Raw genomic sequence first — 13442 nt, 5'->3', positions numbered from 1 at the left:
ATCAAAATACCTAAAAGAAATGCGCAGGATGTTTCACATAAAACCATTTACTACACAAAGTGACGTCATTTGCGTTTTACTTCATCCCAACTGAGTAAATATGATCGGTCACGAAAAATGTGACATGGAAGCAATGTCGTTTGCAGCTTCCACCATAGACGAATTATCATAACTTCTATTGTTCCAATCATACTTCCTGTAGCTGCCATTTGAAAGATGCTACCCATTTGATTGTAGCTATTTAAATGGCTACAATCAAATGGGTAATTAGGCTATTGGCTTGGATTTCACTGAGTTAGTGTCATTTGGGAAGTGACATAATTTGTGTCATTTCTGCATCGCATTTTCATGACAAAAAAGATGTTTTCATAAAAAAAAAAAAAAAAAAAAAAAAAAGTGGGGGGTTCAGATCTTAATTTTCTGGTAAGCCTTGGAAATACTCTAAGACTGTGGAGCCTGAATCACAGTGTCATAGTTTTAAACAACATTTTGACTCAACATTTCTGAACAGGGGTAAGTCAGCAACAGTATATCTCTTGAAGCAAATGTAATTGGTTGAAATCTAGAAATGGAAGCTTAACTTTGACAAATTATAAGGTACTGCATATGGGCAGCAGTGTGTCCCAGATTAATGTAACAAATGTGTGGTACTATACTCAGGGTAGTTGGAAACGAAAAAGACCTCTAGGTAATTGTGCAGTCAGATATGAAGTTCTCTGAGCAGTGCAGACAAGCTGCTGAGACAGCTCATGGGGTTTTGTCTATGAAATACAGGAACTTTGCTAGCATGGGCAAACAAGTGATTATCCCATTGTAGAAGGCAATGGTTAGGCCACATCTTGAATACTGCACACAGGTCTGGAGGCCTCATTTTTAAGAAGGATGTAGATCTGCTGGAATGAGTGCAGAGAAGGGCAGAGATTTCTGCAAATTGCAGCATCTGGAGACAAAGGCACCTGCAAGATAATCTGATTGAGGTGTTTAAAGTTTTGAATTGATTGATTGAGTAAGCTCATTGCTAATGGCATTCTTCCTCTTGCTCAAACTACACATGATGAGGCACAAATTCAGAATGAGGAAGGATGGTCGCAGGATAGATGTGCAGAGGTTTGCCTTCAGCCAGTGAGTGGTTGATTGTAAGTATGTTGAAACAAACTTACATCTGGTTTTGTGGAAGTGGGCAGCATTAGCAAAGGCATATGATGCAAGAAAGCAAGCTTATATAGCATCAGCCACAAAAAAAAAAAAAAAAAAACCCTTACATTTCACGCATCTGCTAGTTCTGCTGTGAATCTATTTAAGTTATCAACTTCTACAATGACCAATGGAAGTTTGTTTCAGCAATGAACCACTTGCTGGTTAAAGGCAAACTTCCTCACATCTGTCCTACAACCGTCTTTCCTCAATTTGAATTTATGCATTCTCAGGCGAGCATTGAGCATGCTCAAACCATTCAAAGCTTTATACACCTCAATCAGATCACCTCGCAGGTGATCATTTGCAAAACTGTTATTTGCAAAACTTAAGCCTTTCTTTGTACAAGCAACAATTTGTTCCATTCACTAATCTTGTTGCTCTTCTCTGTACTCATTCCAACAGCTCTACATCCTTCTTAAAATGAGGCCTCCAGACCTGTATACAGTACTCAAGGTGTGGCCTGACCATTGGTTTATACAAGGGGATAATCACCTCCTTATCCCTGCTAGAAAAATTTCTGTATGTCATTGACAAGACACTATGAGCTACTCTTGCAGACCATCTGCACTGCTCAGAAAAATTCATATCTGTCTGAAAAATTACCCTCAGGTCCTTTTCGTTCTCTACAACTGTCAGTGTAGTACCACAGAGTTGACATCTTACTCTTGGGTTACTGCTTCCCATATGTAGTACTTTACATTTGTTAATGTTAAACTTCATTTGCTGCCTCTCGGCCCATCTGCTCAACTTTTCTAGATCCTGTTGCAGCAGCGTACTGTCATTAACAACCCTGTCAACCTTCATATCATCTGCAAACCTGGACATTACGCTTGATATACCATCATCAATATCATTTATAAATACAGAAAACAACAATGGACCCAACACCAAACCCTGAGGGACTCCACTATTAACATTAGTCCACGAAGAGCAGTGTCCATTGATTACCACCCTCTGTCTTCTCCCACTCAACCATCCTTTTATCCATAGCAGCAATTTGCCTCCAATGCCAGCCACACTGCTCCAATTTGTGCAGCAGTCTTCCATGTGCAACAGTATCATAGGCCTTTCTAAGATCCAAATATATGATATCAAAGTTATTCTTTGCATCCAGTTCTTTTGTGACTACATCATATTATCCAATCAAATTGATTAAACAAGACTTCCTCTTAACAAACCCATGCTGTGTCTGAGCTATATCTGAAGTCTTGTTTAGCTGATCCTGCAATGCTTCTTTAACCAGTGCCTCCATTAATTTCCCTGGAATACAAGTTAAACTAATAGGCCTGTAATTACCTGTGTCTTCATTTGATCCTACTTTGTGGACTGGGGTCACATTTGCACATCTCCAGTCCATGGGTACCTCCCCTGAGTCTAGGGAAGCTTTCATAATTATGGCTGAGGATTTCCTTACTTCCTTTGCTGCCTCCTCTAATATAACTGGATAAATTCCATCCACCCCAGGTGCTTTTCTTATGTTTATCTTCAACAATTTCTCCTCCACTTTACTCTCAGTTATTACAAGATTATCTAGCTTACTGCCAAAATTTAATACACCTCTGGCATTCCCCTCTCTGAATAACTCTTTATGTGTAAATTTAGATGCAAAATATTCATTTAGTTTGTTAGCTACCTGAGCGGGATCATCAACAGTTGAACCATCGATATCAAGTGGACCAATCTGATTCATCCTTTTCCTTCTTGAGCTTACACAAGTAAAGAACTCTTTGCTGTTTTTGTTTGCATCCTTTGCCAAAGATTTTTCGTAATCTGCCTTCGCCTGCCGAATCTCCTTTGTGACTTGGTTACAGACCAGCTTATATCTATCATAGGCTTCTGTGTCACCTGTTATTTTATATGTATCCCATGCATTTTTCTTCTCTGTCACATGTCTAATTGGCACCTTCGTAGCCAGGTGGGCATGAGCATCAGTGCATAGCACACGCTTCTTGATTGGGCCTGGGTTCGAGCCAGTGACCACCAAACACGGAAGATGAGGAAAGGTCAGGGAATGACTGCGATCCCCGGAGCAATATGGCCTTAGTTGTTAATGCTCCTAAAAACCAAATAACAAAAATGACATGTCTAATTAGCTCATCTGACATCCATCATCATCATCATCAGCCATTTTCAATCCACTGCAGGATGAAGGCCTCTCCAGCAACTTTTCAGTTCCTTCTGTTTTGAGCACTGGCCATCCATTTACTACTCAAAAACTCATGAATTTCATCTATCCATCTCCGCCTTTGTCTTCCATCTGACATCCATTTAGGCCTAAATCTTGAACAATATTTCTTAGTTGGTATGAAAAGCCTAGTAGCTTCCAAGATTAATTCTTTGAATGCTTCCCATTTTGAATTTGCAGTTGGTAACATTATCAATTGGTCCCACCGTATGGAATTTAAATACTGTCTCAGACCACCACAGTCACCTTTACGAAAGCAAAATCCCTCCCTTTAACCTTGATGGTAGTTACCTCTTTGAGTAAATTCCACTTTAGCACACTGTGATCACTGCCACCTAGTGGTTCCTTTATCTGCAGATTCTTAATGCATGAAGAATCACTACTGATAATCAGATCAAGAGTATTACTCCCTCTAGTTGCCTCCCGAACATGCTGCTGTAGAAAACAATCATCCATTAAATCCACAAAAGCCTTGCTAGTGTGTGAATGACCAACCCACAAATTCCAGTCAGTCTCTGGGAAATTAAAATCTTCCATTATTAGACACTCTGATTTACTGGCCCACTCTATTTCTCTGCACAATTGCTCATTATACTCATCAGATTATTAGGCCTATAACACACACCCACTCTCATTTTTCCTTTTCCAGTGCTTATGTTACACCAAACAGACTCAACATTGTATTGTCCATCAACATCATTTGGATGCTCTTTCTTAACTAATAGCATAACCCCTCCTCCATTCCTGTCCTGTCTATCCTTTCTGTACATATTGTACTACCCAAAAATCCAATTCTGCACTGCTTATGTCCGTGTGACACAACGTATCTAATATCCCAACAATATCTGCCTTTGATGTCTTGACTAGCACTTCAAGGACTGGATAAATTATTGGATAGAATGGCTGTGTGACATGGGAGGATTTATTTTTTGTCTGGTACTTTATATGCTTACTTTCTTGCATCATATTTCACTACTGTTACTAATAATAATAACAGACAATCTAAACAGAAAAAAATCATAGGTAAGAAAATGTTTGAAAGTGTACTGCTCTGATAAACCATCCTATAGCTGTATTTTAATATAAAATGTATATTTTTCGGTGAAATTAAATTTCATTTGCAGTCTGGATTTAAAAAATATCTCCTGCTTTCAGTTGCTGAATCTCCAGTTTTTCTAAAGTGAAAAGTTGACAGCTTTAAGGTAATAAAACAAATCAACAGTATACTATTACAAAGCAATTTCAGCTGAGTGCTGGAATGAAGTGGAAGTGTGAAAACAGTGTGCACATGTTTGAAAATGATGACAGCAGTGCTCACAGCATGCTTAACAGACACAGGATTCTTGATTGTTTTTCAAATGTTTAATATTTTTATGAAACTAATAAATATTTTAAAGTTTACTTTAAAAGCTGAACTTGTTGACATTATTTTAAAGTTTTTATATTAAAATATTAAGAGATATTTTGTATACTAAAGCATTAACTATTTTTGGTACTCAATGTTTTCCATATTTAAGTTAGCTTGGTTCATATGAGACACTTGGCAGCTATTTAAGGGTTAAACAAGAACAGATAATTATTCACTGCTATTCAAAAGTCAGGAGAAGGAGAAATAGTTAGAATGGAATCATTCCTCTGTATTTCTTTATCTATACTTGTGATCTCTATGCTCACTTTTTTTCTCTTCTACCCTTCACAGTAAAAAACATAATTAAATATCACAGCCTTAGACATTTTTACTTTTTTTTTCTTGATTGTTTATTATAACAGGACTAATAATTGGCATTTTTGTAGATTACAGTGACAGACAATGGAGAACCTCCTCTTTCATCTACTACCAGAGTCGTTATTAGCGTGATTGATATTAATGATCATGATCCGGTATTTTCACTTCCTCTTTACCGCTGTTATGTTTATTCACTGGAAGGTCCAGGGCCTACTCTTTGCCAAGTAAGATCTCTGAAGTTATCAGCATTTTTGTCACTAATTTTATTATATTTTAAAGAATTAGCATAGAGTATAGAAAACACTATATTTACTGAAGTTATTGTCAATATTTGTTATTTGTAAATTATGAGTAATAAATATAATTAGAATACTTAAAAGTTATTAGGTAATTATTAGTTAACTTAAATATTGGATAATTAAAATTCAGCATTGCAAATTTTTCATCTTGATTGCTTTATCTATATTATGCATGTTTTCACTGTCATAATAATGAAAAACAAACAATAACATAAATACATACAAATATTAAAATACAAGTACTAAAACACAATAAAATGCAGTAAAAATCACTGAAACAACTTTGTAATCTAAATTGCTTTTTCACTAACTCTCCCATACCAGCTATGCTCTGTCAAAATAATAATCTGTTGAAAACTTTAAACAAGCTAATTAATATAATGTAATGTAAAAGAGAAAAAAGCAATGTCTTTTATGTATGAACCAAAAGCATTTTGTTTTGTGCATCTGCCACATTCCCATTCATTACTCTAATCAGCAGACAACAAAAAAATATCCAATGCTTCAGCTACATTACATGATACATGGATTGCCTATATGATATAGGTGCCTCTGTAGCCAGGTGGGAAGGAGCAGCAGTGCGTAGCACACGCTTCTTGATTAGACAGGGTTTCGAGCCCGTCACCACCAAATACGGAAAGGTCAGGGAATGACCACCGCATATCCCAGAGCAGTATGGCCTTAGTTGCTAATGCTCCTAAAAAGCAAATAACAACAACAACCTATATGACATGTATGTAAAAGAAATAATTGCTAGATTTCTGTTCCCAAATTTCATTTTTAAGATAATGAAATTTGGGATATAAATCATTCAATAAATCATGTCATACAAGCCAAGTATAAAATTTCATAAAATCCATCCACTGGGAGTTGAGTTATTACATTCAGAAAGATGAGCAGATAAATGATAATAATTGCCAGACTTCTATTGATCCTACTCTAATGTAATTTGAAGTTACTCCGCATGTCTCTCTAACACAACTAAGTATAACGTTTAATAAAAATCCATCTACTGGGAATTGAGTTATTAATGCAGTGAAAGGACAAAGAAATAATAATTGCCAGGTTAATATTGGCTCAATTTTAATGCAATTTGGGATGGCATGACAAAATTTTCTAAAAGAGATAAATATGAAAATAAATATATGAAATTTTATGAAAATCAATGTACATGCTAATGAACAGTCAGATCTGGTAAAAACAGTTTACGCATTACAGTGGGAGGTTAGAGAAGAAAAATGGAGGAGAATGAAGTGAATTGAAAGAAACGTAGGTATAGAAGTATGGAAGAAAAGAAGGGAATGAAAGAAATTAATTAAAATATAAGGGCAGTTGCTGAACTGGCATTCAATGCAAAATTAATTGGAATACCAGCAGTCATCATACTACAACATTATGGCCTCCATAATAGGAGCTATAGGATGATTATAATTAAACAGTGTTACTTTATATGCCTGTAAGTGGTAAATCATGATTTGCCCAGAGGTGAATTGGAATAGATAGCAACTGTACTGTGCAGAAACAAAAGGCATTTAAAAAAAAAAGTGCAGCCTTGATAGAGAGATAGAGAGAGAGAGAGAGAGAGAGAGAGAGAGAATCTTTAATGCCCTTCACGGCCAAAAAGCCAGGGGTTTAAATTTTTACAGCCTTCCCGAAACTTCCATGAAATCGAACAATTAATTTACAAAAACAGGTAATTTTACAAATGAAAATATTTGATACAAAAGATAGAACTGCTTACGAGAGTTAAGTCTGATTGAGCTGGCTTAACATCGAGATAAGAGCACCAGCTCAACAATGATGTATTGTATACTCAGTAGAAGGGAGAACTTTAACGTCCCCATTATACTTGAATTGTGTTATAGACGAAAAGAAAATTAATTTAATTTATTTATTATTATTAAACTCTTTTAATGGTTGTGCAAAACAACTGATATAACAGAGGCCACTAAGTGTAAATAAAAAATCATCTGTGAGGGTAAAATCAATGTTAATTTTAGCATTTCTCGATCATTGTATTTCCCTTTGATCTACATCCTTAGGTCCTTGAGGTTGTCACAGACATTCTCTCAGATATGCCAGACAAGCTGTTCTTGCTACCTGGGAGTCTAAAATGCTGATGGAACTGATATTCGGGTGACACTCAAGTAAAAGTGGACCCAATTTCGGCGAAGTCCGGACGGTCTATGACAGCCAAATCCTCTGCTTGCACCTTCACGATGGTGGGACTGTTAGTAATCCTGGGTATAACCTTCATGCACGAGTACATGGTGGGTGACCACCCAGGTGTGAACCAACGTAAGCAGGGGTCGAGGTGTGGCCCACACCACATGGAGGAACGCCGCCCCTCTATGTTACCAGGCAGTACTAGGTGGTAGATGACTCTCATCAACCGGTGAAATACCACCACTTTGCTTATTGGAGGCTTGAAGTGTTGGAACCCATGTTTAGTCTCTAGAGCTAAGTTCCGGCCAACCCTTCCCAATCTCCTCCATCATGCAGTATGATTGATGATTTTTGAGGTTATGATGAATGTCGTGGCGAGATCCAATATTCCTTACATTTCGAGGGTACAGCTCTAAAACGGTGTTCTCAGGCCGGCTGCTAGTTAGTACACCGGACTGAACCTATTGGTAACTCTCTAGGAAGCTTCCGGATCAGCTAGTGTATAATTTTGCTACCTCTACTCTGCCAGATAGTGACTGGAGGGAGTCCGAGTAGTGTGTATGAGGGGAGCATTGTCGAGGCCACGTTATGTCAAGGATCTGGGTATATTCTTACCACATGTCGCCATATCCAAAAATTTCATTACTTCATACAGCATGTCCCACCCACTTTTTCTTACTATTGAATACACCATGAATTGTCAAAATAATAGAGCAAGCTTATCTGCGAAACGATCTAAACCTCCCAAGGACTTCCTAATTCATTTCACAAATATACGTGGTCTCAATTCTAATCTCAACGATGTCCATTTCCACTTGCAGTCTGCCAAACCCCATGTACTTTTTCTGACTGAATCTCTGTTATCAGTTGATTCAACTACTGCTCATCTCAGATGTCCAAATTATTTGCTGTACGATTTTTTTCGCCTCAAAGGTGGTACTTGTGCATATGTCCGTTCTGATATTCCCTGTCAGAGACTTGGCAATTTGGAATCTCTTCTCTTTGATCTTCTCTGGCTTAAAATCTCTCTACCCCATTGTGTAAAATTCATCTGTTGTCTCTACCGTTCTCCCAACTCCACTAATCACTTGGAGCTCTTTGACTTCCTCTCTTTGCAACTTGACTTTCTCCAGTCCAACTTTCCTAACAGTGAGGTAATTTTCCTTGGTGATTTTAACGTTCACAACTCCAGCTGGCTTCCGTTTTCTAGTCACACCGACCCAGCAGGTCGAGATGCTGAGGCTTTTGCAATTACTAATGACCTAGCACAGATTGTTCATTTACCTACAAGAATACCGGACAATCCTAATCATACAGCCAATACGCTTGATCTTTTTCTCACAAACAACCCTTCTAAGTACAAGGTTGAAGTGAGAGGTCCTTTAGGCACTTCAGATCACAACTTGGTGATTGTCTCTTCTCCAATGGAACCGTTATCTCATACCTATTCCCAACCTCGTATTGTTTGGCATTACAAGAATGCAAAATGGGATGACCTGCGAGACTTCTTTTCCTTGGTCTGATTACTGTTTCAAAACTTCTGATGTCAACGTTTGCTCAGATCGTGTCAGTGAAATTATTCTTGCAGGAATGGAATCCTTTATCCCACACTCCACTTTTAAATCTCGTCCTTTATCTAAACCTTGGTTTTCCAATAAATGTGCTAAGGCTGTCCAAGAGCAGAACGTTGCATATCGTAATTGGCTTGTTTCTAATTCTTCAGTTTCATTTTCTGCCTACACCAAAGCTCGCAACAATTGTAAAGCAGTTATTAATCAGTCCAAACTAGAGTTTGAACAGGCTAAGAGTAGAAAACTTGCTTCTTGCCCTAATGGTAGCCGAGCATTCTGGTCTCTTGCTAAAGCTATTGGCAGCAACTTTTGACCATCTCTGCTCCCACCTCTGTCCAAACCAGATGGTTCTGTTGTCACTTCAGCCAAGGATAAAGCTGACCTGCTAGCATCCCATTTTTCTTCGAGCTCATGTATTAATGATCTTGGTAAAACACCTCCCACCATTCCTAACACGCTCCATTCAATGCCTCCTGTGGTCTTCCGTCAAAAAGATATCAGAAGGATTTTGATGAATCTTGATGCTAAGAAAGCTCCAGGTCCTGATGGTATTTCTCCACTTGTTCTCAAAACCTGTGCTCCTGAACTTACTCCTATTCTTTGCCGCCTTTTTTCACTTTCTTATTCGAAAGGTGTTTTTCCTTCTGCTTGGAAATTTGCTCATATCCAGCCAGTTCCTAAAAAGGGTGACAAATCCCTCCCATCCAATTATCGTCCCATTGCAATTACTTCTACTCTTTCTAAAGTAATGGAGAAATCAATTAACCGCCAACTCTTAAACTACCTAGAAACCTTCCGTCTGATCAACGATCGCCAGTATGGATTCCATCAGTGTCGATCCACTGGTGATATTCTGGCTTATGTTACCTATTTATGGACTAATTCAATGGAAAGGTTCGGTGAAACACAAGTAGTTGCTCTTGACATCTCAAAGGCTTTTGATCGTGTTTGGCATAAAGGTCTTCTAAACAAGCTTCCATCTTATAGTTTGCCAACTGTTTTTAGTAATTGGTTATCCAGTTTTCTCTCTGATCGCTCACTGAGGGTGATGGTAGATGGCTCTCTGTCTTCTAACTTCTCCACTAATGCCGGTGTCCCCCAAGGTTCAGTTCTTTCCCCCACTCTTTTCCTCTTGTATATCAATGACCTTCTTCCATTGACTGGAAATCCTATCCATAGTTTTGCTGATGATAGCACATTGCATTCAACTTTCCATTTTGAGAAACCTTGTCCAGCTCAATTAGCTTCAAGTTCTCGAAAATCTGCTGCCAATTCCTTAAATGCCGATCTTCAGTTAATTCTCCAGTGGGGCAAAGACAACTTAGTTGATTTCAACCCTTCTAAAACTCAATCTTGTCTTATATCTCGCAAAAAGGATTCTTCAGCTCCTATGCTTATCTTTAGTGACACTCCGATTTCTAGGCAAAATGATATATCTCTTTTGGGGATTACCCTGACTTCTAATCTCTCTTGGCACAAGCACATTACAAATATTGCTTCCTGTGCATCTAAAAAACTTGGTTTTCTCTCTCGCTCTCGGCGTTACTTTTCTCCCAAACAGCTGCTCACTCTGTATAAATCGCAAATCCGCCCTGCCATGGAATATTGTTCCCACATCTGGGGTGGTGCCCCCAAAACCTCTCTCAGGCTTCTTGATTCCATTCAGAAGAGGGCAGTTAGGTTAATTAATGATTCATCTCTAACAGAGTCTCTCCACTCGCTTTCTCATAGATGCACTGTTTCTGCTGCATGCCTCTTCTACAGATACTTCCATGGGCACTGTTCTTCTGAATTGGCTTCTATAATTCCCGCTCTCTCTTTCAAAACAGTCCGAACACGTGCCGCCACCATTCAACATCCATTTACTGTCCAACTTCAAACCCACAGAACCAACTTTTCATCTTCCTCATTTATTCATTCAACTGCCGTTTTCTGGAACAACCTTCCTTCATACGTATTTCCTGAAAATTACAATCTACAGAAGTTCAAATCCAATATCAACAAATATCTTCTTTCGTCTTCTCAACCTCCAACCCAAGCACGGTACTAAGTACTATAGGTTATAATACCTCTCGTGTTTGGGGTTCTCATAAAAAAAAAAAAAAAAAAAAAAAATCATTAACACTAGAACCAGCAGCTAACAAAAATGCCTGAAACTGCTGTTGCCAGTCATTTTGACCACTCTGCATAAAATCTTGCATCATCAAGAAAGCTTGCAACAAATGGCAGAACGGTACCATATAAAGTGCGGCCATTATCAACCCACTGTAGGATGGAAGCCTCCTCAACAATTCATGCTGAGGGAAATAGACCATAATCTGCCACGCTGGTCCAGTGCGTGTTGGCAGATTGACCATATTCAGCAGTCAGGGGCTTGAACCCCGGTCTACTCAAAGAGCATGTGCTACTGCACTCCCGCTCCTGACCACTTGGCTACGGAGGCCTTGTGAAAGGTACCATATACTAAAGATTAACCCAGGAGGGATTCAAGCAAAAAACAAACTAGTTTCCCCAAGAGTGAATGACCCCTTGCTGCTGAATTAAAATTGGAAAGCTATTTTCCAGTTTTAATCCAGCAGGAAGGGGAAATACCATATAGAAAAATTAACCATTAAGTTTAGTATACAGTACTGGCTCTTCCTGTCTTTGGCCTTTCTAAAAGTAAGCTGGAGAAGCTAGGCTTGTCAGTGTGATTCTTGTCACACTTCAAAATGATTAGTCAGAGCTAGTACCACCTATTAAAGATTAACTAAAATCTCTGATCTCTTCATACTTTTCCCTGCCACTTCTTTTTAAATAATCCAAGCATTGATTGCTGCAAGACCTAATATATTATAAAAGATACAAACTGGCCATTTACGTGAACCCTGAGCCATGCCCAGTGTGAGGTGTATGAGGCTCTTGCCTCAAGTTAAAAGCTGGAAAGGGGCGCCTAAAGAAAGATTAAATAATTGCTAACATTGCCATAATTAACGGTAGGGCACAATTTTTCATTCATGCTCAGGTACTTCTTCTTCTTCGGTCCTTAGCTGGCAGCTGGGGGAGGCGGTTGGCCATGCAACCAGTATGCTGCTGTAGGTGCCGCAGGGTTTAGGACTTGCTCTGTGATGTTCTTCCATACCTTACGAGCAATGGCGTCAGTCCTGGCCTGGTTAAGGTCGAGACGTCAGCTCTTCAAGTCATTTTCCACTTGCTTAGCCCACGTTTTCCTAGGCGCGGTCCGTTGGATGCTCCATTGGGTGGGTCGTTGTCTCCAAAGGAGTGTGGATGGTATTCTGTTTGTGCCCATTCTACATACGTGGCCTAACCATCTAAGCCTTCGCTTCTGGATTTGGTCGGCAATGGTTGGTTGCTGTTGGCATCTGGCGCGGATGGTATCATTAGTGATGCAGTCGCGAAGAGAGATGCCCAAGATCTGCCGCAGGCATCGCATTTGGAATACCTCAAGTTTGTTCAAATGTAACTTGACACAAATCCATGTTTCCGATCCGTAAAGAAGAATGGGCAGGATCAAAGTCCGGAAGAGTCGGATTTTAGTCTTTGTGGAAATGTTGGTCCTCTTCCACAGACACCATTTGAGCGAGACGAACGCAGTGGCCGCCTGTCCAATTCTGCTGTGGATTTCAGGTACTAAAGTGGCTCAGCACAGCCCTGCGTGAACCTGCTTTTGTTGAATATGTTTTTTAGCCATTTGGTCTAAAACATCAACCTCATACTCTCTTTTGTTGTAATATAATACTGTACAACAGGCTTCTTCTTTATACCATTACGTATTGCAACACTTCTATAAAGTGTACAGCAGATTATGACATTTTTATTTGTTTGGCCTCATAAAAGCTTTTGATATTAATACTGTTGAACCTGGAAGACTATTGTACAAATTGGAGCAGTACGGCATTAAGGGCAAATTGCTACAATGGATAAAAGAGTGGTTAAGTGGGAGAAGACAGAGAGTGGTAATAGTAGTAGTGTAGTAGTAGTGGCATGTGATGCAAGAAAGCAAGTGTATATCAGGCAAAAAAAAAAAAAAAAAAAAATTGCATCATTTCCTCCAAATGCCTGTCCAGTTCCTCCTTAAATTTATTTAACTTATCAACTTCCACAACGGCAGATGGAAGTTTGTTCCAGCAATTAACCACCCGCTGGCTAAAGGCAAATTTCCGCATATCTATTCTACATCTGTCTTTTCTTAATTTGAATTTATGCCCGCTTAGGTTTGTAATCTGAACAAGTGGAAGGGTCCCATCAGAATTCAGTGTGCTCAACCCATTCAAGGCCTTATACACCTCAATCAGATC

General features: G+C 38.9%; 1 protein-coding gene across 8 annotated transcripts in view; it reads left to right on the top strand.

The window, feature by feature from the left end:
* LOC150081977 (fat-like cadherin-related tumor suppressor homolog) overlaps positions 1-13442 on the top strand; it is a 1021521-nt gene that overhangs the window by 496414 nt on the left and 511665 nt on the right. For all 8 annotated transcript variants that reach the window (XR_016547261.1, XR_016547260.1, XM_090379029.1 and 5 more), the window contains one exon: positions 5177-5332. Coding sequence is in view for 6 of the 8 variants with exons in the window: in XM_090379029.1 (XP_090235155.1) it covers positions 5177-5332 (156 nt within the window). In the remaining 2 variants the exon portion in view is untranslated. The remainder of the gene's footprint in view (positions 1-5176; positions 5333-13442) is intronic.

This window comes from Mastigoproctus giganteus, chromosome 8, assembly GCF_048544385.1.
Source record: "Mastigoproctus giganteus isolate SK-2022 chromosome 8, ASM4854438v1, whole genome shotgun sequence".
In the NCBI taxonomy this organism is placed as follows: Eukaryota; Metazoa; Arthropoda; class Arachnida; order Uropygi; family Thelyphonidae; genus Mastigoproctus; species Mastigoproctus giganteus.
Note: the sequence above shows the minus strand (reverse complement) of the source record. Positions and strands in the feature narration are given on the sequence as shown.